This window comes from Eschrichtius robustus, chromosome 18 (assembly GCF_028021215.1).
Source record: "Eschrichtius robustus isolate mEscRob2 chromosome 18, mEscRob2.pri, whole genome shotgun sequence".
Lineage (NCBI taxonomy): Eukaryota > Metazoa > Chordata > Mammalia > Artiodactyla > Eschrichtiidae > Eschrichtius > Eschrichtius robustus.
The window spans coordinates 23,484,565-23,512,236 of NC_090841.1; the positions used below are offsets into that span (position 1 = coordinate 23,484,565).

General features: G+C 37.9%; 2 protein-coding genes across 12 annotated transcripts in view; one reads left to right on the plus strand and one right to left on the minus strand.

The window, feature by feature from the left end:
* Positions 1-5,525: 5,525 nt before the first annotated feature.
* Positions 5,526-24,018, minus strand: LACC1 (laccase domain containing 1). Of its 4 annotated transcripts, none has more exons than XM_068526600.1 (7): positions 23,553-24,018; positions 21,762-22,366; positions 20,970-21,148; positions 19,655-19,820; positions 16,636-16,861; positions 15,364-15,524; positions 5,526-5,571 (listed from the first exon to the last, which is right to left on the minus strand). In XM_068526600.1, the coding sequence occupies exons 2-6, from the start codon at positions 22,309-22,311 to the stop codon at positions 15,365-15,367; spliced, it is 1,281 nt and encodes a 426-aa protein (XP_068382701.1). In that variant the 5' UTR covers positions 22,312-22,366; positions 23,553-24,018; the 3' UTR covers positions 5,526-5,571; position 15,364. The 4 variants fall into 4 exon arrangements, with proteins under 4 accessions (XP_068382701.1, XP_068382700.1, XP_068382699.1 ...); XM_068526599.1 differs by lacking the exon at positions 5,526-5,571 and adding an exon at positions 5,649-5,753; XM_068526598.1 differs by lacking the exon at positions 5,526-5,571 and adding an exon at positions 14,252-14,352.
* CCDC122 (coiled-coil domain containing 122) overlaps positions 23,785-27,672 on the plus strand; it is a 34,479-nt gene continuing 30,591 nt past the window's right edge. For 7 of the 8 annotated variants that reach the window (XM_068526604.1, XM_068526606.1, XM_068526602.1 and 4 more), the window contains exon 1: positions 24,078-24,305. The gene's annotated coding sequence lies outside the window, so the exon portion shown is untranslated. Of the gene's footprint in view, positions 24,019-24,077; positions 24,306-27,672 lie in introns of those variants that run through there. The other variant, XM_068526603.1, reaches the window with a different exon arrangement.

Consider the following 27,672-nt stretch of genomic DNA (forward strand, 5'->3'; position numbering starts at 1 on the left):
AAGAGTAGAGACCACAGGACTCCAAATAGCAAACAAGGTTATCTGGGGAAACTGTCAGATGTACTGGAGCAGAAGAAAATTTGCAAAGCTCACAAGAGATCTATCACCTTAATGGTTGTTTCCTTGATTTCAGTGCAGGATCATGCCTGCCTACTGGTTTGATTGATGCTCAATCCAGTATCAGACATGGGGATGGGCTGGGACAGGTATTGTGGGGATTGTGCAAAGACAAATAAAATCTCTATCTTCAAAGTGGCTGGAGACTTATGGGAGGTGATAAGACACAGCTAATAGAAGTGAGAGCATTACATAATATGTATGTGCTCAGTGGAGCCGTGGAGTCATAGCAAGTTACGTCTGTAAAGGAGGCTATTTCTGGATTGTGTTTAAATATAGAACTAGTCTCTTGGGTAAAAGAAGAACAATTTACCAGTTGCAAATCTCTTCATCTGCAAAAATGTAGGCTTTAAATAGAATTCATTTCTCTGTGTCCCTCTAGTTCTAAATTGCTATCATTCTTAATTCACATACATGTAACCCTGTATACATACACATATATACGTAGATAATAAAACCTCATTAATTGGACTTTGCTAATTTGGGATTTATAATCAACCATCAGAGTGAGGCTAGTTTAATTTTAATTTTGCTCTATCAGTAATATTAGTAGCTTGTCCAACAAACAGTGTAAACAAATTATAAAAGGAATGTTCACCAACTTTAAAGAGCAAACTGTTTGCAAATACAAAATTTCAAACACAAATAGCTGAAGTGGACTCAGACACTTGGACTAATGTTTTGATACACTTCTTACAGATCGCTGAGCTAGGGCCCCCTGGAGAGAAGGGGGTTGACACACAAGGTCCCTGACCCTCACCTCACCTCACAGCATCAGGAGTCAGAGCTTGACTTGACTTAAAGGCGAAGCCAAAGAAATTATCTCAAAAGAAACATGACCTCGCCACTTATCCCTGGAGCCTCTACTGTATTTCTTGCTCTGGCGGTAAAAAGTCCTTGTGAAAAATGTGTAGTAGAAAAGATGTATTCTTTTTTTAATAGGTTATTACATAAAATTCATTCATTTATAAAGATTTATCAGATGGCTACTATGCAGGAGGCATGATTATATATCCACCTTACGTTATGGATTTTTCAGTACCATGTGTTTATCTATCCACAGTTCTTGAAAATATACTAGAAGAATAGCTCACTATTGTACAGTTACCTCTAATGGGAATTCCAATAACATTGCCTCAAAAGACTGCATGTATACCTCACAGGAAAATGGGAATCTTACCCAAAATAGAAAGTAAGGTGACTAGGGAATCCTAAAACTTAGCAAAAGCTTTTAGGACTAAGGTCAGAAAAGCTGGGACGAAGTGAGAGAGTGGCATGGACATATATACACTACCAAATGTAAAATAGCTAGTGGGAAGCAGCCTCATAGCACAGGGAGATCAGCTCCGTGCTTTGTGACCACCTAGAGGGGTGGGATAGGGAGGGTGGGAGGTAGATGCAAGAGGGAGGAGACATGGAGATATATGTATATGTATAGCTGATTCACTTTGTTATACAGCAGAAACTAACACACCATTGTGGAGCAATTATACTCCAATAAAGAGGTTAAAAAATAATAATAAAAATAAAAATAAAAAAATTTTTAAAAAGAAAAGCTAAAATTCGGAATGAGATGGAAATGGGAACAAGTCAGGAAGGGAATGAAAAAAAAAACCTTGGAAACCACACAACTAGAAATTTTCATTATACCTTAGAAAAATGATCACAAAGTGAAGAGGAGCTGGATATGGGAAGGCAGAAACAGGAGTCACACCACCTAGCAGCCTGTCTCTGTGGCTGAGTCAAAAGACTAATCAAGATAGATAGGCCATGGTCCTCCATCTCCCTTGGACACGTTGAGGTTATTTCCAATTTGATTCCTTTCCTAAGGCTGCTCTCCTCACTCAATGTCTGACTTTCAGATACTGTTCATTCTTCAGAGCTTTGCTGCAGTTCCAGCCTCTTCTCAGCACAGCCCTCTCTGTCCAAAATGACAGCCACTTTCTGGATGCACCACGAACCCTTACACCAACACAGTTTACCACTAAGCGGTTCTTCACTGGGTGTTGAGTTCTTCGTCTGGATTAGTCTGCAGATTCCTAACTAGCAGGACTCATACCTTAAACCTTTTAATAATTTATGAACTTACTTATGAGAAAAGTCTTACAAGAGATAAAAAATTAAATCATCTTAAATTTATATATTTAATGACTTGTGTTTATTAAAAAGAATAATACTGTAGGAAGTGAAACTGTCTTGGAAAGTTTGGACTATGTGTTCCACAAGATCCATTCACTTAACTCCTAAAATTTTTTTTTTTTTTTTAAAGACTACTGATTGCTCTGACATAAGTAGCTTGGCCCCAATACCCTTATACCCTTGTATTCTCAGACAGGAAACCTTTGCATTTCCCTGTTCTCATGCCTTTCAGAGTAGCCTTCCTTCACACCTTCATCCACCCAAAGCTTAGCCACTTTTAAGATCACATTCAAACCATCTCCCCTGTAAAATGTCCATTTGATCATCTCTGCTTGAATAGTTGCTTTCTTTTTTTTTTTTTTAATTAATTAATTAATTTATTTATTTATGGCTGTGTTGGGTCTTCGTTTCTGCGCGAGGGCTTTCTCTAGTTGTGGCAAGCGGGGGCCACTCTTCATCGCCGTGCACGGGCCTCTCACTATCGCAGCCTCTCGTTGCAGAGCACAGGCTACAGACGCGCAAGCTCAGTAATTGTGGCTCACGGGCCCAGCTGCTCCGCGGCATGTGGGATCTTCCCAGACCAGGGCTCGAACCCGTGTCCCCTGCATTGGCAGGCAGATTCTCAACCACTGCGCCACTAGGGAAGCCCTCCTAAAATATTTTTGACTGCATATTGATTAGATTGATGAGTGGTAGTAGGAGATTTTTCTTTACAGAGACTTTTTGTTCTAACCTGTGTGTTAATAATGTATGAAGTTGATTAGTGCAAATAATCAGATAATATGTCCCAAAGTAGACTCAAGACATTCATTACCACCACCACCTAAAAACTGCTCAGCCTCCTGTATCCTCCATCCTGCTTAATGACATCACCACTCACCCAGTGACCTAAATCAGGATACCGGTGGTTACCCAGCACTCTTCTTACTCTCATATTTGATTCCTCATCAAATTCTGTTGAATCTCTCAGATTCATCCCTGCATCTCCTTCAGACAGCTTCTTCCTTGGTTCAGGCCTTAGTTTCTCCACCCAGGCTCTATGGTCATTTCCTAACTGGTTACCTTATATCTGGTCTCACCTCTCTCCAATCCATGCCACATACAGCTGCAGATGATCTTTCTAAAATGCAAATGTTTGTGTCATCCTCCTTTCTAAATATGATAATGACTCTTAATGTCTAAAGCATAAAGTCCTAACGTTTTTGCGTGTCATTCAAAGGGCCTCATAATCTGATCCCTGCCTTTCTTTTTCATACCAACTTTGAGCATTTGCCTACATACATCATACCTTCTACCTATGCTAAAATTGTCAGACTTTGAAATACCATGCCATTTCATCTCACTATGTAAAACAATCTTTAACTCTGTATCCATTTACACTGTTTGAGTTAACTTCAGTCCTAACCCAGGGGCCAATTTCTTTCTTGACCATCTCTGCAAGGCTGATACTTTTGTCACCACTGTGCCAGGTAAATGTTTTCAATATATTTGTTCATACACCAATTTTACCAACTAGATATCCTCTACCCTCAGAACGGTAGGGAGGAACACAGCAGTATGTGGAGACAGTATGTAGTTTGGGACTTCATATATTACCAATCACCATGACTACTCAAATGTTTGCTGAACATGGGTGAGTCAGTGATGAAAGAGTTTAAAGGAGGAATTTCAGGGAAAGAGAACATCAGGAGCAAAGGCTCAGAAGCAGCAGTGAAATTGCAGTAGGCTGAGACCAGACCAGGGTGTTTTTACCCTGACACTTCTAAATTGGAGATTTTTATGAAGGGGCTATAGGTAAGGGAAGAAGCCAGTTTGAACAAGCAGTGACTCAGTAAGTAAAACATGAAATGAAACAAAAATAACTCAAAGATTTCTGCCTGGGAGGCTGGAAGATTGGCTGCACCTTCGCAGACATGATAAACCTGGATTACACATTCAGACCAGTTCTCACCATCTGAATTTGAAAAAATGTCTAAGAGGAAAAACTGAATGGTTACCTACACATTACTTACAAATATCCTTGCCAGTCTGAGGGTTTACGCCACCTGGTGGCAGTTTACCCAATTTTAGATTCTATTTAAAGTGGTATAAACTCTCCAAATTTGTAGGTACCTGCAAATCCTAGCACAGTGTCAGGTATGAAGCAGTTACTCAGGCATTTTTTGTTGAACAAATGAATGAGCTAAATGTATAAATCAATTATTAAATGAGGCAAAGCTCTGTGGTGAAAAGAGCTCTGATCTGAAGGTCGAAGGTCAAGTTAGTAGGCATCCAGTTCCATACTATTAACTGCAGGGTGACCTAAGAAAGTCACCAGATCTCTGGGTCTGTGTTGGTGTATGTAGAATCTCTAAGTAGGGCCAGAAGAGAAGCTACATATCAGTCCTAAAAGTACAGAAAGATTCATTGGGGATGACTGAATTTTGGTTTTGTTTTTAATTGAAATATTTAGTTGATTTACAATATTTTAGTTTCAAGTGTACAACATAGTGATTCAAAATTTTTACAGATTATACTCCATTTAAAGTTATTATAAAATATTGACTATATTCCCTGTGTTGTACAATATATCCTGTAGCTTATTTATTTTATACATAGTAGTTTGTACCTCTTAATCCCCTACCCCTATCTTGCCCCTCCCCCCTTCCCTCTCCCCACCAGTAACCACTAGTTTGTTCTCTTTATCTGTGCGTCTGTCTCTTTTGTTATATTCATTCGTTCACTTTATTTTTTAGATTCCACATATGAATGATATCGTATGATATTTGTCTTTGTCTTCATTTAGTATGATAATCTCTAAATCCACCTATATTGCTGCTAATGACATTATTTCATTCCTTTTTATGGCTGAGTAGTATTCCATTGTATATATGGACCACATCTCCTTTATCCATTCATGGATGGACACTTAGGTTGCTTCCATATCTTGGCTATTGTGAATAGTGCTGCTATGGACATTGGGGTGCATGTATGTTTTCAAATTAGTGTTTTTGTTTCCTTTGGATATAAATAAATTATTGAATAAATAATAAAGGGAGGAGAGTAGATAAATCTGTGCAGAAAATTTTTAAATTATTTATGTAGATACTCTCCCTTCACAGAGGTGGAACATAATTCCCTACTAAGTGTAGCTGTGTACACACCAACAAAGAGTAAGGCATGGAAAGGAGGAATGAAAGAGTGACTTTATCATGGAGAAACCTGACAAACACTACCTCAGCAAGGTGATCAATGGTGCTAAGTCATGCTGATAGTACTTACCCTTGATATGACTTCACCTCTGCGGTCTTCTTCCCCAGTATCCATAATCCAAGTCTATTCAATAGAAACACATCAGAGAAATCCCAGTTGAGGGGCATTCTACAAAATACCTAACCAGTATTCCTCAAAGCTGCTGAGGTTATGAAAAAATAAGGAAATCTTGAGAAACTGTCACACCCAAGAGGAGCCTAAGGAGATATGATGACTAAATGTAATGTGGTGTCCTGGATAGGATCCTGGAACAGAAAAAAAAAACATGAAAACAAAGGAAATCTGAATAAGGTATGAACTTTAGTTAACAATATTGTATCAATATTGGTTCATTAATTGCAACAAATGTACCAAACTAATGTAAGATGTTAGTAATAGGGAAAAGTGGATGTGGGGTACAGGGGGGTTTTACAATTCTCTGTAAGTCTAAAAACTATGCTAAAATAAAGATTGTTTTTTAAAAAAAGAAAGTATGAGCCAAACCTCCCATCACACTCAGCACCATGTGGAGATTCAAGGAAATGTCAAAATATTATTAAGTACCTTTTGGAAAATTAGACAGCCAAGGATATGTGAAAGAAAAAGGAGGTTTTCAATCCAGGAAAGAGAAAGATAAAATATGGTTTAGGCACAGTTAGATATTATTTTTTCTTTTCAAAAAAGTATAGTTCATTAAAATATATAGAAAAAATAGAAAATATAGAAAAATACAGAAGAGCAGAAAGGGGAAACAAAAGTTTTCATAATCTCACCATCTAATGCAACTACTATTACTACTATTTTATTTTCAATTTTAAAAAAATATATAAAGTTTTGTGGGTTTTCTCATGTTGTAATCACACTTGATATACAATTTAATTTCTTGGAAGTTTTTCCCTCTCTTAACTTGAAGATAAATCTTACATAGAGCTAGTTAATTAGTATTATTCTGCATTTTGGACAATTAAGTCAAGTGAAAGGGAACTACAGGACTTCCCAAGAATAAATGCATCTCCTGAATCTGCTCTCCTTATCTAGGATGTAGTACAGAACCAGAGAGCATGTATACTATGTTATATAGGAGCTTAATGATGTGTCTCTTGATTTCACTGTGAAGGAGATGTGGTATATAAGAAACAAAATGGAAAAGGGGAAAATTCATTGTCAGGCAAGAGCCACAGAAATGAGAGGTGGGGAACTAAGAGTGTTGGGGTCAGAATATAGTTTAGGGGAACATAGAAGGGGCATGTGTGTATTTAAGGAGTGAGGTATGAATAATTATAAAATGGCGTGGATTGAGAAGAGCATGAGGGATCATCTATTTTGCAAATGTGTGGCCTGTGAACATATTGGGAGAAGAATGTGGTTGAGAGTAAATGGTAGGAAGTATTAACATTATTAAAATCTCTGTAGGTAGAAGCTTGAATTCAGGCAATATTGTTTCTTAAGATTTGATACAATGACAATTTTCCAAATAAAAGTTTGATGCCTTAATTTCAGTTAGACTGAGGGAACTAGAAACAGTAAACATTCTTGAGTACACATTGCCACCCAGTGGATGAATGTGCATGATGCACAAATCATATGCAAAGGAAAAGACAAAGGAAGACTGTGAGAGGTTATCACCATGATGCTAGTGTTAAAACTTTATGTTCAGTGATATCATATGTGATCCAAACCTGAATCACACCACTCATTCAGAAAGCCAGACTAGATTTTAATACACATTTTTCAAAGTATTCTGGTAAATATTATGAAACGCTTTCAGCAATGAAAGAAAAATATTGAGTGTGCTTACCACCACATTTGATACTAAAGTTTCATTAATGCTAATAGAACTTACGTTCATGAATTTCCAATAAGACAAGTCAGAGATACTTAACTTGTCATAGGGCAGAAAGAGGGCTGTCAAGGCAGAGATTCGAGATTCCAGTCTTGACTCCCCAGGGTGCTAAAAGCTCTGACGTGAAATCAGAGATGCATTACATCTTTGGCATAATAATTTTGAGTCTCCCTTCCTCTGAAGGCAAATAAAGAATATGAGATTAGGGATACATAGAGACAATGGGTGAAGTTGGGTCATTTAAATATGTATTGAGGCCATGTTTATATAGGGATTTCCTAGTGGTTCAACTTGGAGGGGCATAGCAACATTCTCTTGGAGTAACTCAATAAGAATCTTCTGGTATTCTACAGACAAGTCTAAACTTATATACTGTCTTTCCTAAAAAGAAAAATAAAATTTATGCAATTGGCATGACATTGAATGTCTAAGGAAAACTAGTCTGGGGCTTTGGTTTTTGCTGTGTTTATGCAGTATCCTAAATAGAGGTTTATCCATTCACTTGAACACCTCTCAATAGGGAACCCATGAACTAATGCGCTTCTCCTTTGTTGGATCTGGGATTTATCGATCTAATCCTACCTATGAGCTAATAAATTAATCTATCACTGTTTCACCAGTGTTGGCAGAAGATGTGAGATGACTGAGTTAGAGACAAAAGATTTCATTATTCATAGTTAACAAGTAGGATAAACATCATATCTGAGTTAGTTTCCTTCCCTCCAAGTCCCATAGGGGCATCAAAGAGGGGCTCAGGTGTATTCTATGCACATGGTAGGTTTTTGTCCTAGGTTAAGAACACTGAGCTTGGGGAATTCACTTTTATAATAAGTGGTAAGCAAGTCTGCCTTTTCTCCAAAATGGTATCTTAACCTATCCCTCAAGATTGCTTGCTGCAAATACAACCCTGATAAATGTCCTGGAAAAAAAAGAGCAAACAGGGCCTCGCTGGAGTACTTAAGGCCCATGGCAGATAGCCTTTCTCAACATTCATACTAATCCAAAATCAGTCTTCCTATAATTTCCACTAATTTGTTCTATTTTTTTCTATTCCATCAGCATTCTGTACTTCAAATATCTATGGTGTGTTGTTTAAATTCCACCGAGACTTCTTTTCTCCAAGCTAATCATTTCTAGTCCCTTTGACCATCCCTCCCATAATCTGGCTTTGGGCCCCCTCACCATTAGTATTGCTTTTCTCTGACCTTGTTTAAGGGGTACTTCCCAAAATGTACTACAATACCCCAAGTATGGTCTAATAAATTTAGAACAGAATAGAAACATTGCTTTGCTCATTCTAGAAGTATACTTCTATATGGCAACCTGGGATCCCATGAGATTTTTTGGCAGTCCCATTAATTCTCATTGAAAAACACTAACTTTTACCATAAACTGCTATTAAGCCATACATTTTTATTCTATTCTAGACTATTCTTATGCCAGAGGATGGAAGTTCCATGTAGTTTTTCATTAAAGGAATCATCATACCAACAAGATTCCACTTAATATAATAGAAAATGTAAAAGTAAGCTTATTATTTTAGGATAGTTATTTAGCAGAAAAGTATGGCTCCTTATTGTTTCCTATTTTGTGAATTATAGACCTCCTGTGTTAATATAAATGGCATATAATTCTCATATTCTTCATTTAAACAAGAATCCAACAGTCAGATATGTCTGCTTTCTCCTCTCCACTCCCCACACCATGCATATAAAAGAATGAGTTGACAATGTTCATCTTCTGCTTTAATAAAGAAAACTGAAATGTGTACATACTTTTTCTAAACAAAAATGTTACTTTAAATATTACTAGCAGTGCAAGAAGTTTAAATTTTTAAAAATTATGGCTAAATTTCAAACATTCACGAAAGTAGAGAAAACAGTACAATGAACCCCCAGATAACCATCGCTCGGGTTTAACAATTCAAGATTTTGCCATTTTGCATCATATCCTTATTATTACTATCATTATTATTATTATTGAAACATTTGGTAGCAACTGGCATGTAACACATCAGTTTACTCCTACATAGTTCAATACAGATCAACATAGATATTTTTTACAGAACTTCAATATCATTAACCTCTAGAAAAACTAATGATAATTCCTGGCATCATTTAATACCTAGATCATATTCAGATTTTTCCCAGTTGTCTCAAAAATATGTTCTATAGTTTATTTCTTCTCATTGGAATCAAACTAGGCCCACTCATTTCATGGGACTGTTAGGTCTAATAAATCTATTTTAATCCAGAATAGTCCCCTCCTATCTTTTCTTTGGTAAAATGATATAGTCACTTAATTTTTTTATTTAAAAAAATTTTATTGAAGTATAGTTGACATATTGGTTTCAGCTGTATCTCCCATCCTTTTTAAAATTCTTGACCAGTTTCAAAAAGTGGATTATTTTTTTACTGCCCCAAATTTGTGGTATCCTTTAACTTAATCCTCCCTCCCCCATATTTCTTATACATTGATAATTAGCTCTAGAGTTTGATTAGATTCAGACTAAAACAAGTACTTAAGGAAAGTGAAATAATAGGGAAGCACTGGTAAGATGCAAACTGTAGCAATGTGTGATGCAAAAATAAATAAGAAGAAAATAAAGGATAATAAAAATTCAAAACTCAATTGCCACCATGAACCGGTCTATTTTCTACAGATGTTTCTCATGGAATGAGAGTACCCTTTTTGTTGTTGTTAGAAAGGAATGTGGTATTTTGAGCTATTGAATCTGCTAGAAATTTTAATTGTTTAATAAGATACAGTAACTGGACACCCCAGCCTTTTGAGAACTACATAAAACAAAAAGCCTGCTCCAGATACAGAAAGGACATAGCTCACCTCAGGCAGTTGGCACAGACACAGGGAGCGTGATGTAAGCATTTCTTTCTCTACAAAGAAAATGCATCTACTGAGAGTATGAGAAGTTTGTCTCCACACAACTGACATGTGATCATTGTGAGTCCAAACCAAATGCATTAATCCGGAAAAAGCAGTACTGGCAGATTTCTTTTTCCTTCATTAAGCAATGACCTCGCACAGAACAATGCATTACTTACAGCAGCTGCCTCATCTTTGAAATCACAAGTCAAGTTTGAAAACACTGCCTACAATGGAATTGGATGTGCTCTAGACCAGAGTTCCCATAAACACATACAGTGAGCATAAGGACCACACTTCCACTCTTTACTGCCTGATTTACAAAATTTTTATAGAGGGAAATCTATGATTCCACTGCATCCAATGTATTTTGTGTGACTTTACGTTAGCTGGGGCAAAGAGGCTATGTACCATACATGGCACATATTTCTTGTTTACCATTTAGCACACACACACAGATCCATGTCTAAGATTGGTGGCACTCTCTAAGAGTTCACATAAAAAGATGGATACATCGGAAGTACAACTTTAGGACAACTGAGTGAAAACAAGTATCAAATCCCACTTTGAGATATAAAATGAGTTCATATGTCACTGTCCTCTTATTTCCAGCTTCTGAATCCATGGGTATCATTTATGTTTTTGTCATGTGACACAGAATAAGCTTCTTTGATTCCCCCCCCCCCCACCCCCCAATCTACTTACAGAAAAGAAGTTACTGGAGATTCTGTAGAAGTGAGACCCAGGTAGGTGAGGATTCCTAAATGTTTTTACCTACTTGAACTATAATAAGTTGCATCTAAAGTAAGAGCCCTATATGTGTTTTGTACAAATAAATACAGAGATTAAGATTGGTTCAACTTTATACCAAGAAACAGAGCAGAGCTACTTGTAGAAATACTACCTCCTAGTGGAAAGACCATTTTTTCCTTTGCTTTATAAAGCAATGGAGTATAGCATATTTAATCACTATGCTACTCTTCAGAATTTAAAATTACAATTAGATAAATTTTAGTTTGCTAATTAGTACCTCTAAAAAATCATGTCATGCACTCTGATTTAGAAACTTAATTTATCGTCTTACTAAAACGACAACTTATATTTTCTATGTGCAGTTAGTAGTAGTGCTTAGATTGAAAACAGAACAAAACTTATTAAAAGTCATCATTGTAGTTACACCCTGAAAGTCCCAGAAACCAATATACAAATGCTTAAAAGTGAGAGAGATCTTGTAGAGGCAATAAGATATGACTATTTAACAACAAACATTCTGTTTTTGAGTTACTGAATCAATACTTTTCACTCAGTAAAACAGCAAGGAGACAACTTTTCATTCTATGCTTTAACACAGATAATACAAAATCATAGATAATCAAACATAATTTTTACTTGGTTTTGGAGTATTTTGGTACATAAAGTAAAACATGGCTGCCTAATACTCTGCATTCAACAAAATAATATACAGTGAAGAACTGGAAAATTATCCATCTTTCTCAATGGAATTATTCCTTAATCTTATTGTTATCATGAAACAAGAGTATTTTACATGAGTTTGCATGAGTTTGTCCCATGATTTGTATTTAATGCCTTCCCTAAATTGGAAGAAATGAGGTATTTTATATAAATTTCACACTGAACTATGAGTTACATAAAAGAATTAAACAACCTTACAACACATATCACAGTATTAAAATTGTTGCTTTATTGAATGTCACCTTTCACTGGATATTAAATATCTTGAGGGCCATAACTATAATTTTTAACCTACCCTAGCACCTCAACAAAATTTTGACTGAGTGGATGGATACATGATATTAACAAAAAGTTGTAAACATTTAATTTAGATAGCTCTGATTAACTGTAAAATCTGAAATGATATTTGGAGTCACAAGATGTGGGTTCAAATCTTACTTTATCACAAATTATGTGATTTTAGCCTCTACCTCAACGAGGCTCAGTTTTCTCATCTGAATAAAAGGAATAGCATCTGACATGTACTTCAGGGTACTTGTAAAGGTAAAATGAGGTAATGGACTTGGAAGTCCTTTATAAGTACCAAACAAGTGTAATTTTCTGCATATTCAGGTAAGAAATGTATGTATGAAATAAGAAATCTTTTTAAGGTATAATGTGACAATTCACATTAAAAATATGTACCATACATACCATTTTTCCCAAGTGAAAACAGCCTAACTCCTTTCTTCAGCCTACAAATACACTTAAGACTACTCATCCCCCCTCCCAAATATATATATATATACACACACACACACACACACACACCATGCTTCAAAATACAGCCCTCGGTGCTTTATTTTCTCCAATAAATACTAGCGAAGAAGGGTTGACACTGGTGCATCCTCTTCCTCAAAGAACTGAAATCTGACTCCACCACCATGACCTATAGAACAGCTCAACATGGTTAATCCATTGGTTTCTTCTCATTTTATTTTCTCTCTGAAGATTTCTTTTTTTTTTTTTTTTTTTACTTACTTACTTATTTTTGTATTTTGGCCATGCTGCACGGCATGCAGGATGCTGACCAGGGATCAAACCCAGGCCTGCATAGTGAAAGCGCCAAATCCTAACCACTAGGCAACCAGGGAACTCCCTGAAGATTTCTTTTTGAGTACCTCTCATATCTATGCTGGCTTCTTTCTCCAAAATGACTATATATTTTTTTTCTTCCAGGATTAATCTTTTTGACTGGTTCAGCTTCTGGCTCTCCAAATGCAAGTGTTGCATGAGGTTTCATCCTTGGACCTCCTTTTTTCTCACTCTACGTTTCTACGGAGATGATACAGCCTATTCCAGCAGACTCGGGCATTGTCTCTGCATAGCCAACTCCCAAATTGCTGTCTTTTTTGCGACTCCCTCCCAGGTTCCTGGTCTCTTATTTCTAATTGTTGACCACACATTTCCATCTGGACGTACTTCAGTCTGTGTGTCAATCTCATCATCCCTCCCCCTTGCCCCAAACCTCCTCCCCATCTTTGCTGCCACTCTAGGTAGTCAGCCAAGCAGAGATTGTGGAGGCATCAGGGACTTCTCCACTCTTCCTCACCTCTTACCTCCATGATCTAGGAACAGGATCTGCAGATTCCATCTCTGAAATGTCTCGCTAATTCATCTACTCTTGCCTCTGTTTTAATTTCCACTGCATTCAGGTTTCATTATTTCTTTTTAAAAGTATCGTGACTGCCTCTTAACTAATCTCTCTGCTTTAGTCTCTCACAAGTTAAATCCATCCTGTTAAATATAATGCCAAGGACATAAAAACACTCTCCTGCTTTCTATGCCTACTCTTTGCCTGGAAAATAAACTCCAAACTCTCTGACATGGCATTCGAGACCCAAACTAATCTGTTTCTAACCTGTTTTTCCAGTAACTCTTGCCCGCACCCTTCTCTTTCCAGAACATATTATACATGTACAGTTTCATGCCCTACTTTACGGTATTCCCTCTACCTGTTATGGTTGTTCTTTATTTGTCAAAAGCCTATACATCTTTCGGGCGCATGTGGTAAGTCATTTTCTCTGTAATACCTTCTCTATTCTGCCTTCCACATAGAATTAATCCTCCCTTCTCCTGTACTCTTCGGCTATTAAAATTAAAGTGTTAGAAGTGTTTATCTCTTCCACTGCATTAGACTCAAAGGGAAAAAGTATTACTCATCTTGATTTCACCTATGATTCAAACAATACTTGACAAATAGAGGCTACCCAATAAATACTAAACTGAATAGACCTATTCCTGATTTACGTCACAAATACAGAGTACAAACTTTAAGAATAATCCTTATCTGTGTAACATATAAACAACTGGGTTGGCCAAAAAGTTCATTTGGGTTTAAGTAAAAATAAAGGACACATTTTTCATTTTCACCAAGAACATTATTGAACAATGTATTCATTAACTGAGCAAACCTTTTGGCCAACAATACATCATCTTGATTTTGTGTCAGTTATTGTTAGAATCAATGAAATCATTTGGCATTGGATAATAATGAAAATATATCTGAAAGATGAATTATTCATTATAATCCTTTTTGTTTTAAGTATATCAAACAGCTAAATTTCTCTCTTACAGTTGGTTTGGAAGGAAGCAGGAAATAGTTATGCAAAAATCCAGTCAAGTATCTGTAAAAATACATAGAAATCAAATATGAGGAGGCCATTAGTAGTGCTATTAAAATATCAATGTAAGAATCACTAAATCTATCAAAGCCTTTTGTATATTAAAGAGTTAAAGACATTGTAAAGCCTAAAAACAATATTAATTCAATTAAAAGTAACCTTAAAGAAAATCAGGTATATGCTAAAGGGTCAGTGCCAAATCACTATCACAAAATATTTTTTGTATAACTAAAAAAAAAAAAATCCATCTCTAAGAAATACTAATTTAATGAAATTACGTTCAATCTTGCTCTATGATTGTAGCTCAAGTGTCAGCAAACTATACCCTGTGGACCAAATCTTTATTTTGTAAATAAAGTTTTACTGAAGCAAAGACATACTCATTCATTTCTGCTCCTGTCTGCTTTTGCTCTACAAAAGCAGAGTTGAATAGCTGAGCAGAGACTACATGTTGCACAAAGCCTAAAATATGTACTATCTAGCCCTTTAAAGAAAACTGACCAACTCCTACTATAGATAATCAGCTGGAAATTCGGTTGTAAAACCAGTCTGGTCTGTGTATGTATTATTATTATAGAATTTAGAACTTTTATGTAAAGATTTCTTCTCAAAAATCAAAAGAATTTAAAAAAGAAAGATATAAAGATGTTATGATAGAAAATATACGGATGTCAAAAAAAAAGAAAATATACAGATGTCAAGTACATAGGAGAGTTAAATGGCATACATACATGATTTTTTAATGAAAAAATTATTTTATTTTTATACTTTTATATATACTTATTAATATATTCTTCATTAACTAGGAAAAGAAGTAGCTGCTCTTTATATTAGAGTATGTCACAGAAAATTAACTGTTCTACTACTATTGCTTCACTAAAAAGTAGAGAATTAGTTCTTCCTATAGGGATAAAGGAGTAAAGTTAAATATAATTATTTTCTAAAATGCGGGGCGGGAAAGGTGGAAAGAGGGAGGAGAAGGGAGGGGGAGCAGGGAGAGAGAAGCTACTATACCTCATTCTCTAATTGATATGAAGCCAATCTGTGTACCAAAGTTAAGGCCATCTCGGACATGGGAGAAAAACTTGTCAGGATGACAGGAGGTACAGAGGCTGAGATCTTGGTTCTGGTCCTGAATATTCTGTGGTAGAATTCCTCCCTGTTCTAGAAGAATCCTTAGGATAAAGATTTTTCAAAAGACAGAAGGTTTATTTTACCAACAGCCAAAGCAATATGGAAAAAGTATGGATACTGGCATAAAAGAATTCTGGGAAAGATCTGCTTGGAACAATGCAAATTGTTATTCAGTTACAGAACAGGGACAAGTCAGGAAATGGTAGATTTCACCACCATTAATCACCTAAGTTCATATGTGAACTGTATAACCTCCATATTGTCCTGCAGACATGATCTGGGTACAGGATTCTATAAGCAAAATCAAGTACTTATTTAAGAAGAATCTTGAAGACAAGATTCAATTGATTCAGACAGAGCGTGCTTTGTAGTCATCTGACTCTCCCGCCTCCTTTCCTTCTATTAACTAGATTTTTCACAGAAAAGTTGCTTCTCCTCAAACACTTTATGGTATGAAATATGACTATAAATTAGTGACACTTATTTCACAGGTCACATTTAAGAATCAATTTCAATCCTTTCTACTTATGTACTAAATGAGGCAGATTCTGGGTAAGGTTTTGCTGACTGGAAAAGAAACACAATTCAAATCAGACATCAATTTTCCTTTGTAGAAATGACAAATAATTTTTATTATCTATTAATAGCAAAATTTCGTAAATTCAAAAATGCAAGGGACCATAAAAAACTTGAAAGTATCTATGTATTTATATTATCTAGTATTTTTGCTGAAAAATATATTCCTCCAGTTAGAGAATAGGAATAATTTAAAAATATCAGTTTCCTGATAGTTTATTATATTTAGGAGAATTTAGCTGAGGAATGTCTGTGAAGTGCCATTCTTTTCTATAAAAAGTGCCAACTTTTCTATATGAAGTTTAAGTAGATCTCTTAAAACTAAATGCCAACTGTTTCTTCCTTCACTTTTAAATCAATAAGAGATACCAGATCAGAAGACTGCTGTTATTCGAACTTAAATGAGAAAAGATTTCATATTTAAAATTAGTTTTTGTGTAAGTGTATATGTCAGCTACTTAAATACCTGCCACCTGAATTTTTCTTGGCGTTACTAATTGTTTTCTAAAATTATCTTCATTTTAGAAGCAATAAGCAATAATCAAACTTGCAGTTCTGGACTGAAATCAAACATACCTCGTGGCTTTACGGATGTCAACATAGGGATTTGGTGAGCCAAAGAGCCGTACACATCTGGGATCAAGATTATGAAATGCCTTTGCTGATTCCCTTGGAAGAGTAAAACAGCAAGGTCCTACTGAAGGCCCCAGTACAACAATAATGTCTTCCAAACTACAGCCGTATTCTGCTATCATAGCATTCACTGTAGCCATAGCAACACCTAACAAAGTACCTCTCCAACCTGGTAAATAAGAAGAAAAAGAGATAAGCAAAGTTAAAACATAAGAAAATTTCATCATAATTTATATCTAAGTTAAAAATGAGCAGTCAGTTTATGTATTTTTCAAAGTCCAGAAATAGTAAATGAATCACAAAATTAATTAATTAAGCCAAATAATCAACTAACTAATTAAAATACTGGTTTTTAAATGAGGTATATTATACAAAGCACCTGACACAGAAGAGACATTTAATAGGACGTCCCTTCCACTTCCTTTTTAAAATGTTCTGTACTTTCAGTTTCCACTGGAATTATATCTTCTTAGTCTTCTCTCTCTCCTTCATTTTTTATGCACACTTTTAAAAATCATGGGAAAAAACACATAACATAAAATTTACCATTTTAACTGTTTACAAGAGTACTCTTCAGTAACGTTAAGTCTATTCACATTGTTGTGCAACCAATCTCCAGAACTTTTTCATTTTGCAAACTAAAACTCTATGCCCACTAAACAAGAACTTGGCCTTTCCACCTTCCCCAGTCTCTGGCAACCACCCGTCTTCTTTCTGTTCGTATGAATTTGACTACGCTAGGTACCTCCTATAAGTGGAATCATATAGTATTTGTCTTTTTGTGACTGGCTTATTTCACTTAGCATAATATCCTCAAGCTTCATTCAGTGTTGTAGCATGGGTCAGGATTTCCTTCCTTTCTAAGGCTGAATAATATTCCAGTGTATGAATTTTGCTTGTCCATTCAATCGTGGATGGACACTTGGGTTACTTTCACCTCTTAGCTATCGTGAATAATTCTGCTATGAGCATGGGTGTGCAAATATCCTGTCAACATCCTGCTTTCAATTCTTTTGGATATATATTCAGAAATGGAATTGCTGGGTAATGTGATAATTCTATTTTTAAAATTTTGAGGAACCAACATACTGTTTTCCATAGGAGCTGCACCAGTTTATACTGCCACCAACAGCGCACTATGGTTTCCATTTCTCTTCACCAACACTTTTTTTTATAATATTAGCCATCCTAATGGGTGTGAGGTGATATCCTGTGGTTTTGATTTGCTTTTCCCAAATTATTAGCGATGTTGGGCATCTTTTCACATGCTTGTTGGACATTTGCATATCACCTTTGGAGAATGTTCTATTGAAGTCCTTTACCCATTTTTCAATCAAGTTGGTTTTTGTTGTTGTTGTTGAACTGTAGGTGTTCTTTACATATTCTGAATATTAACTCCTTAGTAGATATATGAATTGCAAATATTTACTCTCAATCTGTTGGATTGACTTTTCACTTTGTTTACTGTGTCCTTTTATACACAGAAGTTTTTACTTTTGACAAAATCCATTTATCTATTTTTACTTCTGTTGCTTGTGCTTTTGGCATCATATCTAAGAAACCATTGCTTAATCCAAGATCACAAGGATTTACGATTACACTTTCTTCTATGAGTTTTAGAGTTTTAGCTCTTACATGTAGATCTTTGATCCATTTTGAGTTAATTTTTATATATGACATAAGATAAGGGTCTAACATTATTTTTTTGCATATGACTATCCAGTTTTCCCAGTACCATTTGTTAAAGAAACTGTCCTTTCCCCATTGTACAGTCTAGGTATCTTGTGAAAAATCATTTGACCATATATGCAAGGGTTTATTTCTGGGATGTCTATTCTATTCCATTGCTCTATACGTCTGTCTTTATACCAGCACCATACATACTGTTTTGATTACTGTAGCCTTATAACAAGTTTTGAAATCGAGATGTGTGAGACATCTAACTTTGTTCCTTTTCAAGACTGTTTCTTTTATCTTTGATATTTTTGAACTTAATGTTTCAAAACCCAGGAAGTAGCAAATAATATTCCCGTTTTATATCTAGGAACTAAGACTCAAATTTTAAGTAACTTTTGACAATGTTACTGACTTCTAGTCATTCATTACTTTAGCTAGATCAAAAGAAAAATTCACCACTTTCTTATTTATCTATAGTCTAAAACGCAAAGTAGTCGCTGATTTACAGGCAGAAGAAAATCTAAAAGATCATTCTTCATTTTACATAGACTCATAACCACTGGATAGTCTAAACAGTATTTTTTTTTAAATCACCAGAAAACAAAATTCCATAACCTTAACACAACACAGCACCTAAAAATTCTTTGTTCTTATCTTTAGAGAATAGTTAAAGCCACTAGACTACAGCATATTAAACTAAATGCGGTTTTCCAAACATATCTTGCTTTTTCTTACCTCCACACCTTTACACATGCTTCTGCATTTTCATAAACACCTTCTGCGACCCGACATGTCTCAGCTTCCTATTCCCTATTACCTGGACTTCAAGGGTTCTCAACTACAGGCAGTACAACTCCCTGGGAGTGTTTTGAAAAGCATGGAGGCTTTTTTTTTTTTTTTTTTTGGTTATTACAACTCCGAGTGCTACTGTCATGAAGAATTTCAAAAGCCAAGTAAACTTGGTCTGCAGTGTAAGACTATCTTGCCCCAAATGTTAATAGCACCCCTGCTGAGAAACACTGGCACCTAGCCAAATCCTACAAATCCCCCTAAGAATCAGCCTAAGTACTGCTTTCTTTGGGAATTATACTCTGATTCATATAATTTGACTTAGGGGCTCCTTTTATCTACTCCTGTCCTAAGAGTCTGCTAGCTCTCCCCTATCTTTACACTTACCACCATGGGTAGTAATTAACTATTTGTAATGTCCATCAGAAAGAAATTATAACTTTTCCTGTACCAAAAAAACTGGTAAAATCCTAGATGCTTAATTAAGTACACTTACCAGAGTGAGCAACCCCACATGCTTTTTTGACAGGATCGGCAAAAACTATCGGTATACAGTCAGCACCAAGAGCCGCTATTGTGACTCCTCTTTGATTTGTGGTGATTCCGTCGTAAGATTCAGGCTCCTTCCTTCCCATAATCCAGACATCATTGGCATGATCAGTCTAAAACCAAAGATGTGAGAAAAAAATGTTCTGAAGAGTTTCTCATACCATAAGCTTTTCTGAAACTACGCATCTTGTACAAAATTATATAACCAGTTTAAGGTTACAAGCATTCATTAAATATATCAGGTCCATATATGATAAAATAACAAATTTACTTATTTAACTTTATGATGTGATAATCTCTGTATATTTTCCTCAAAGGAAAGCAGACTTTTACATTTAACAAACATTTTAAAAAATTCAAAATAGTCCATCCATCTTGAATACCTCCCAGTAGAGATGGGTAAATCTCTAATCGCAGTACTTTCCACAAAGTACTAATTTACTGAAAGAAATTAAATTTCCAAATCAATGATATTTTTACTTTTCCTGGAGTCAAGTAATGCTAGAATTCTGTAAGAAACAATTATCTCATCAGGTGTACCCTAGTTCCTCCTAGTGTTGATTAATAATGGCTTTTCTCTCCCACCATGCAGGAATCTTCCTTCTAAATCAAAAAGGGCAGTGGTACTGTACTCTGAGAATTCACTGTACTTTTAGACATGAGGAGTTCCAGGTGAAATATATATATATATCTACATAGAATTGATCTTTAGGTTATGATATACAGCTCTAAGAAAAATAATCACAAACATTATACTAAATTTTAGATAAAACACTAGATGCAAAAGTTAAATAACTTATTTAAAGTCCATGTAGTCATTAGCAGAGTCAAGAATATACTTTAGGGACTTCCCCGGTGGCACAGTGGTTAGGAATCCACCTGCCAATGCAGGAGACACGGGTTCGATCCCTGGTCCGGGAAGATCCCACATGCCACGGAGCAACTAAACCCATGCACCACAACTACTGAGCCTGCGTTCTAGAGCCTGCAAGCCACAACTACTGAGCCTGCGCACCACAACTACAGAAGCCTGCATGCCTACAGCCTGTGCTCCACAACAAGACAAGCCACCACAATGAGAAGCCCGCGCACCGCAAGGAAGAGTAGCCCCTGCTCATCGCAACTACAGAAAGCCGGCGTGCAGCAACGAAGACCCAACACAGCCATAAATAAATAAATAAATAAATAAATAAATAAATAAAAAATAAATAAATAAATAAGAATATACTTTACGTCTTCCAAAATAAGAAACAAAATTGTACCTTTACTCGGTAAAATTTCTTCACATTAAATCCTGCTGCATTCCCCAGCCTACGCAGATTTTCTTGAACAACAGCCTTGGGATCTCTCCGTTTGGAACTACTGAAGAGATTGAATGAGCTAAGAGTTGGTATGTAAGATATCCCACCTGTTCTTGTAGTAAAGCCATGTATGAAAATATCTGTTGAAGATAAACAATGAAGATTAAAAACATGACATACAAAAGACCATAAGCATTACAAACCCAGTCTCTCATTAAGACTTTCCCTAATCACCTCATCCTGCGTTAGTTTATCTGTCTTCTAATTTCTACAGCTCTTTATACCTCCATCTATTCTTATGACATAATGCTTTGAGTTTGTTTTACCTTCTCTGTGGGATTATTGCTCTTCAAAGGGTATCTTTTGTTCCATTTGTCTTTGCTATCCCAATAGCATATAGCTCACATAGCTCACAGTAAACTTCATTCTTCTGTGAAAGCACCAATGAGTTAAGGTTTACAGAATTTCTAAGCAGGAAATGCTTACGGTCATAAATCTCATTTAAAAGGAAGGCTGGGGGATTTGTCTTAAAGCTGAATTTGCATAAAGAGAATTTATTTATTTAGGGTGGCTATCCCTTGACACCCCTGACACTACAAGGCCATGCATGACACTCCCATGTTGTAACTGATGCTAATGAACACATAAATTCACAACAGTCTACAAAAGAAAGAAGCAAAAAGAGGTGAACAACCTGTAAAGAAAGACTGGTTTTTCACATCCAGTAAAAACAACAGATAGTGTTTAACGTACCTGGGATCAAAGGAGATGTGATAATGGTTAATTCTCCTTTCAGGGCTGGCAAACTTCTCAAATATGTTTCTATTTCATTCTGGATTGCTTCTAGTTCTTGAGCTGTGATTATGTTTATTTCAGTAGGCTGTTTCAAAAGACCTCCCTTCAAAGTCATCTGTAAATCTTCAAACTCAAAACTGTAAACATCAGTGAAGAGTTGACCAATAAAAGCCTTCATTAATGTCTTCCGGTGCACAGGCACAATTACCTTAATGCTGCTCAAATTTTTTTCATCAATTTTTTGTTTAATGGTATACAATGAGGCAGCCATGCTGGGATTGCTAACAGTCTCAAATTCTCTCAGGAAAGCAGATAAACCATTGCTTGTTTCTATTTCACAATTATCATGGTCACAGCTGATGTTACTGCAACACATTATGCAAAGGAACTTGGCCTTGGCACCATGGTGGTATCGGACAGCATTCAATGTCTTTAGTAATGTCTGATGACAGTTTTTCTGAGAGTTTAATTTCAAACCAAAGAGATCTATCAACACTGCTTCTGCCATCCTTCAACACTGTACAAAGTTCTTCAAAGAAGGTTTCTGTGCCCCCCAAAATCACCTGTAACGAAAAATTAGCATAAGTAAGAATACAAAGTTGTATCAATCTCCTTATAGTTACAACAGAAACTTGTGGATGGGTAAAAAGAATTGCATTGACTTAAAAATGTAACCAAAATAGTGAATCTAGACTCCTTCCAGAAAAGCTAGTCCACTATTTGTCAGAACCAGGACAATGAAAAGCAAAGCCATCTCTTAATTCATTTTGTGAAAGTACTTTACATCTTTCCAGCAGAACAAGTTTTTGTTTTGTTTTGTTTTGTTTTCAGGTAGCAAATTTTTATTTTTTAATATCTTTATTGGAGTATAATTGCCTTACAATGGTGCAGGTAGCAAATTTTAAGCAGGGAATTACTTGTTGACTTAGACAAAGCCCCATCTTTTAATTACAGGGTGTCCACTTATTGATATATCATTAATCCGGATATGACTGGTTTGCTAATTTACATCCCTTCATATGAAAACCTGGGTCTCGAGTTCAATAGGTTAAATGGAGCTGCACCTAAAAATTAAAAATCTTTTAATTCTTAATTGCTTTTTTTTTCCTTCAGAAAAATTGCATTTCGTTATTGCTGTTTTTCAGAAGCAGACTCACAGATGCAGAGGACAAACTAGTGGTTACCAGCGGGGAGAGGGAAGGAGGGAGGGGCAAGATAGGGGTCGGGGATTAAGAGGTACAAACTACTGTGTATAAAAGAAATAAGCTACAAGGATATATTGTACGGCACAGAGAATATAGCCAATATTTGATAATAACTTTAAACGGCATATAATCTATAAAATATTGACTCACTATGTTGTACACCTGAAACTAATATTGTAAATCAACTATACTTCAATTTTTTTTAAATGCGTTTTTAAGGAGATAAAAGCAGGGATGACTCCAGGATTCACGCAGGACTCAGGTATGGCAATTATCTCATAAGCAACGGCAATTTGGATCAGGTGTGCGTCCCACCTGCCCTCCTCTTCACTCCCCGCGCACAGATCTTCTCACCCCAGCCCCTGCCCTCCCCCACCCCAGGCTGCCGGTCTCTCTTCGGTGACCCCTTCGGTGACCCCCTTTGCCCCGGATGGTTTTCTCCTGCCGCCACTCCTAACCCCCTCCCTCTGGACCGTGAAAAGCCCCACGACGCCTCTGCCAGCCGCCCGGTCCGCGCTCGGCCCCGTGGGGCGCCGATCCTCACCTGCCGGACTCCTCCCGCCCCTTCGAGATTTTCCGACGGCCGGACGCACACCCGAGACCGTTCTCCGTCCTCGCCCGTCGCGCGTCGCCTTCGGCTGCACACTCGGTGGGCGGCGAGCTCTGAGGCGTCTGCCGCCCCCAGTCCTCAGCCTGAACGAGACCGGGAGGCCGCGAGCCTGTGCCCGGGCGCTGGGCGGGCGGCGCCCGTCCCGCCTCACCCGCCTGACCGCGGACGGACGGAGCCCACGCCCGGTAGCCCCGCGACAGCCGCGGAGGCCGGGCCGGGGGGCTGGGTGCGGGGAGGCGGGAGCGATCCGGGGAGCGACCCTCGGGTCGGACGCGCTCGACCGTGGGGAACCGTCAGCAGTTCCGGGTCAGGAGGGCGCCAGCCCACACCCGCCGCCCGGCGCCAGGAGGAGGAACGGGAAGCGGAGCGGCGGACCGACCGAGTGACCGGAGCCAGGCGGGTCCGCGGGCCGGTGGCTGGGCGGGGGTGGGCGGGGCGCGAGGGAGCGGGGCGGACCTCCCGAAGGGGCGCGCGGCCGAGCGGCCTCGGGTCGTAGACCGCCTCCCCCTGCCCGGGGGCGATGAAGCCCTTTCCCGGCGTCCGCGCTCCCAGCCGGACCGCAACGAGTCGCCGGCCCGGCAGCGCGGGGGACCCTCGGTTTCCTCCCCAGAGCCCAGGCCTGAGAACCTCACTGCGTTAGCACTTGGCACTCTGTCCCATCCAAGTTCAAGTAACGTGCCTCCTGAGGTAGACTTTTTTTTTTTTTTAACGGTTTTGCTTTATTTGTTTCCAGAAACGAGTTGGCTGAACCCCTCCTTTGCCTTTTTGCTGATCCTGCCTAACTTGCTGACTAAACTTTACAGCTCCTGCACGTGTGTGGATAAACGGAGGTCCTAGGTGCCCTTTGAAAAATACGCGCCAGGAGTAGAAAATTAGAAGGCACTGACCCTTAGAGTTGTGATAAAGATGTAAATTAGCATCCTTTCTCTGCTCTGAAAGAGCATAACGTTCATTTATTTAAAAATATTGAACAGCTCCTACGTATATGGAAGGCAGACGCTCTGGCCAAGGGGAAATATCTCCATCCTTCAGAGAGTAGGAGAAAGGATGCTTCCTGTGGAACTGGTTATGGCGGAAGGAGGGGGTCCCTTTCTTCTGACGGTCGCTCAGAGGATAAGTGCTGAAGAACCTGTCCCCGAGAGGAAGAACCTCAGCCATCTGGGAGTTTAGAGGAGCACCTGAAGTGGGCAGGTGCTGCTATTCTATGGCGTCACCAACCCAGAGTAGGAACCCACTGTTCAGTTATCTGGCAGAGGTTTCTGTCAAAAATTGTACTTTCATCATTTTTGCTGGGCATTTATTAAGAGCACTGAGTGCTATGTGGTGCACCTGACCCCCTCTGCCCTGAGCTTGCTTTATGTGAAATATTACTGTGAGCAAAATAGAGGTCTTTAGTTACAAAGCTGGGTGAAAACATTTCTCTCTGTTTTTATAGACAACGGGGGGAATTCATTTTCTGTCATGCAGCGGTAACAGTAAAAAAAAAGTTAAAAAAGAAATATTTCAGAATAGGGAAGCTGTCAGGGAAGAGAAAGTTCGCTGTTATATTGTATTTATATGCCATTTCCTTTCACCGTCTGGTACTGGGCTGTGGCCTCATCTCCTAGCACTCTCTTACGTCACCCCCATTCCCCCCACTCCAGTGGCTCTCAATCCTGGCTACACCTCAGAACTACACGCAGAACTTTAAAAAAATATACATCCAGGGAGCTCCCCCCTCCACCACCTCCAGCTATACATATGAATCAGAAACTCGGGGAGTCAAGTCTCGGCCTGTTTTGCTTTGCTTTTTGTTTCGTTTTAATCTCTACAGGTGATTCAGATGCATAATTAGATTTGAAAAAACAACTTCCCTATTCCCAAGCCACTCAAACTAAAGGCTGTTCCTTGGAACACCTTATGATTTCATCCTTTGCATAAGCTATCCCTTCTGCTTAGAGCACTCTTCTTTTTATATGCTTTTTTTTTAGCTGTTACTTGTTCAAGACCCTTCAAGCTCAAACATCACCTTGAATCCCCATCCCCTCGCTAAGCAGAATTAACTGTTTCTTTTAGCTTTTTGTTTGTATAGGAGAAGCTCTCTCATAGATGCAATCTGTACCCGTAACCAAGCAGTACATTGAAACAGTCAATTAAACATTAAATTGTGTACCTCATAAAGATGAACATGGTAGTATATAAATTATATCTAAATAAAACTGTTTCAAAGGAAAGTCAGTTAAACCAGAGAGTTATGAAAAAGTATACCACAATACCTTAAACATTTTTTAACCTAAAACAACTATATGCTTGTTTGCCAATCTGTTGAGAAAGTCCAAGGCCTTTTCTTTGCACATGGCCTCCTGATTAGAGTTCTGCATCATATCTCTTCCATAAACTACACTTCTCAACCATCAGCTAAGCTTTCCCAAGATTCGGTTCCTTTAAGAGGAAAATAACCTAGAGGCACTTGTGAAGCTGAGTGCAGATTTCTTCTTTATAATCAGTTATAGTTATCTCACACATGCAAACAACTCACCTTAATTGGGTCTTTCCAAAATATTAAACATAGCTTTTAAAGAAACAACAAACTTTATTTCCACACTATTTCATTGGTTTACATAATATTTAATTAAATTACGAAAGCACAGTGACAAGTACAACTGGCATAAACAGGTTCAGGAACAAACACAAGTGACATTGTCAGATGTACACTTCCACTGGTAGGAGCGGAAGTGGGCAGACTCACTGGAGAGTAGCTTTCTAACCCTTTAGCATTCAGCATGCGCATTCAGCGTGATGTGGGAATTATCAAGGTGTGTCAGAACCGTGCTCCCTTCAAAGCTTTCCTTGCCTCTTCCAGCTTCTGTTGGCTCCAGGTGTTCCTTGCCTTGGGGTGCATGACTTGGGGCTCTATGCCTCTATCCTCACATGGTCTACTTTCCTGTGTGTCTTGAGTCTCAAATCTCCCTGTACCTTTCTCACATAAAGACACCTGAATGGAAATAAAGAAAAGGCCAATCATAGAGTAAGCAAAGGCTATTTATTCAGAGCTTGCTAGAACAAGGGAGTCAGCCACATTACTTGTGTTTTGGCAGAGACTCAAAGGCAGGCAGAGGGGTGGGAAAGCTTATAGTGGAAAAAAGGGAAATCTTCAGGTGTGCCCTGATTGCAGGCTGTTGGCCTGGGGAAGCTGTAGGTGGGCTCACTAGAAGTTGCACATCCTATGTGATTGGTTAAGGGTGCATATTTGGCTTTCTCTGGTTAGTCCTAAGTTGGAAGTAGGGACAAAAACTAGGGAAGCTGTTCTTTATTAATCAAGCACTGGCCATTTGGGGGCCATTTGTTACAGGGGTTAATGTTTGGCTCCTGAATTGTTATTAGAGATAGTGGTCTGACTTCCTACGAGTCCGACTTATAGAATGGCAGGCTAGCTGGTTACTGTAGATGATGGATGGTTTCCTGGGTTGGTTGCTGCAGGTTGTGGGTCAGAGTCCTGTTTTTATATATGGCCTAGTCACTGTTTGTTTGCATGCTCAGCCTCTCACCTGTCACTGAATTTAGGGCCCACCCTAAATCCAGGATGACCTCGTCTCGAGGTCTTTAACTTAATTACACCTGCAAACATCCTTTTTCCAAATAAGCTCCTATTCATAGTTTCTGGGGGTGAGGACACAGACATCTGTCTGGGGGACCACAATTCAACCTGCTACGAGCTCCTTTTGGTTTAGAAATCATGTTTACTTGTTTATAGAGTAAAAATAAAAGACTTTTCCCCTTACTGTCCTGAATGAGACAAGCAGGGAGGTTATGACTGGATTTCACCAAAGACCTATAATTTCTTTTTCAAACAGTTGCCTGGGCATCCCTTAAAACTTAGATTTCAGCTGCAGACCAATCCTTGTATGTCTACACCCCAAAACTAGATGTTTTTGTAGTCCAGTACTATCTGTACTTTCAGAGAAATCCCACCTTTGGCTTAAAGCTATCAATGAGTAATATCTGAATGTTCTCTAAATTGTCTTTGAAAGAAAGTTAAGGAACAGTTCCAATCCTCTGGTTTCTTTCTGTTTTC

Excerpts from the sequence above, each read along its gene's own strand:
- LACC1 (XM_068526600.1), bottom strand. The coding sequence starts at position 22,311 with ATGGCAGAAGCAGTGTTGATAGATCTCTTTGGTTTGAAATTAAACTCT. Across the intron at positions 16,862-19,654 it reads ATGTGGGGTTGCTCACTCTG|GTTGGAGAGGTACTTTGTTA; the intron begins GTAAGTGTACTT and ends CTTATTTACCAG. Across the intron at positions 15,525-16,635 it reads GACATCCGTAAAGCCACGAG|GATTCTTCTAGAACAGGGAG; the intron begins GTATGTTTGATT and ends CTTTATCCTAAG.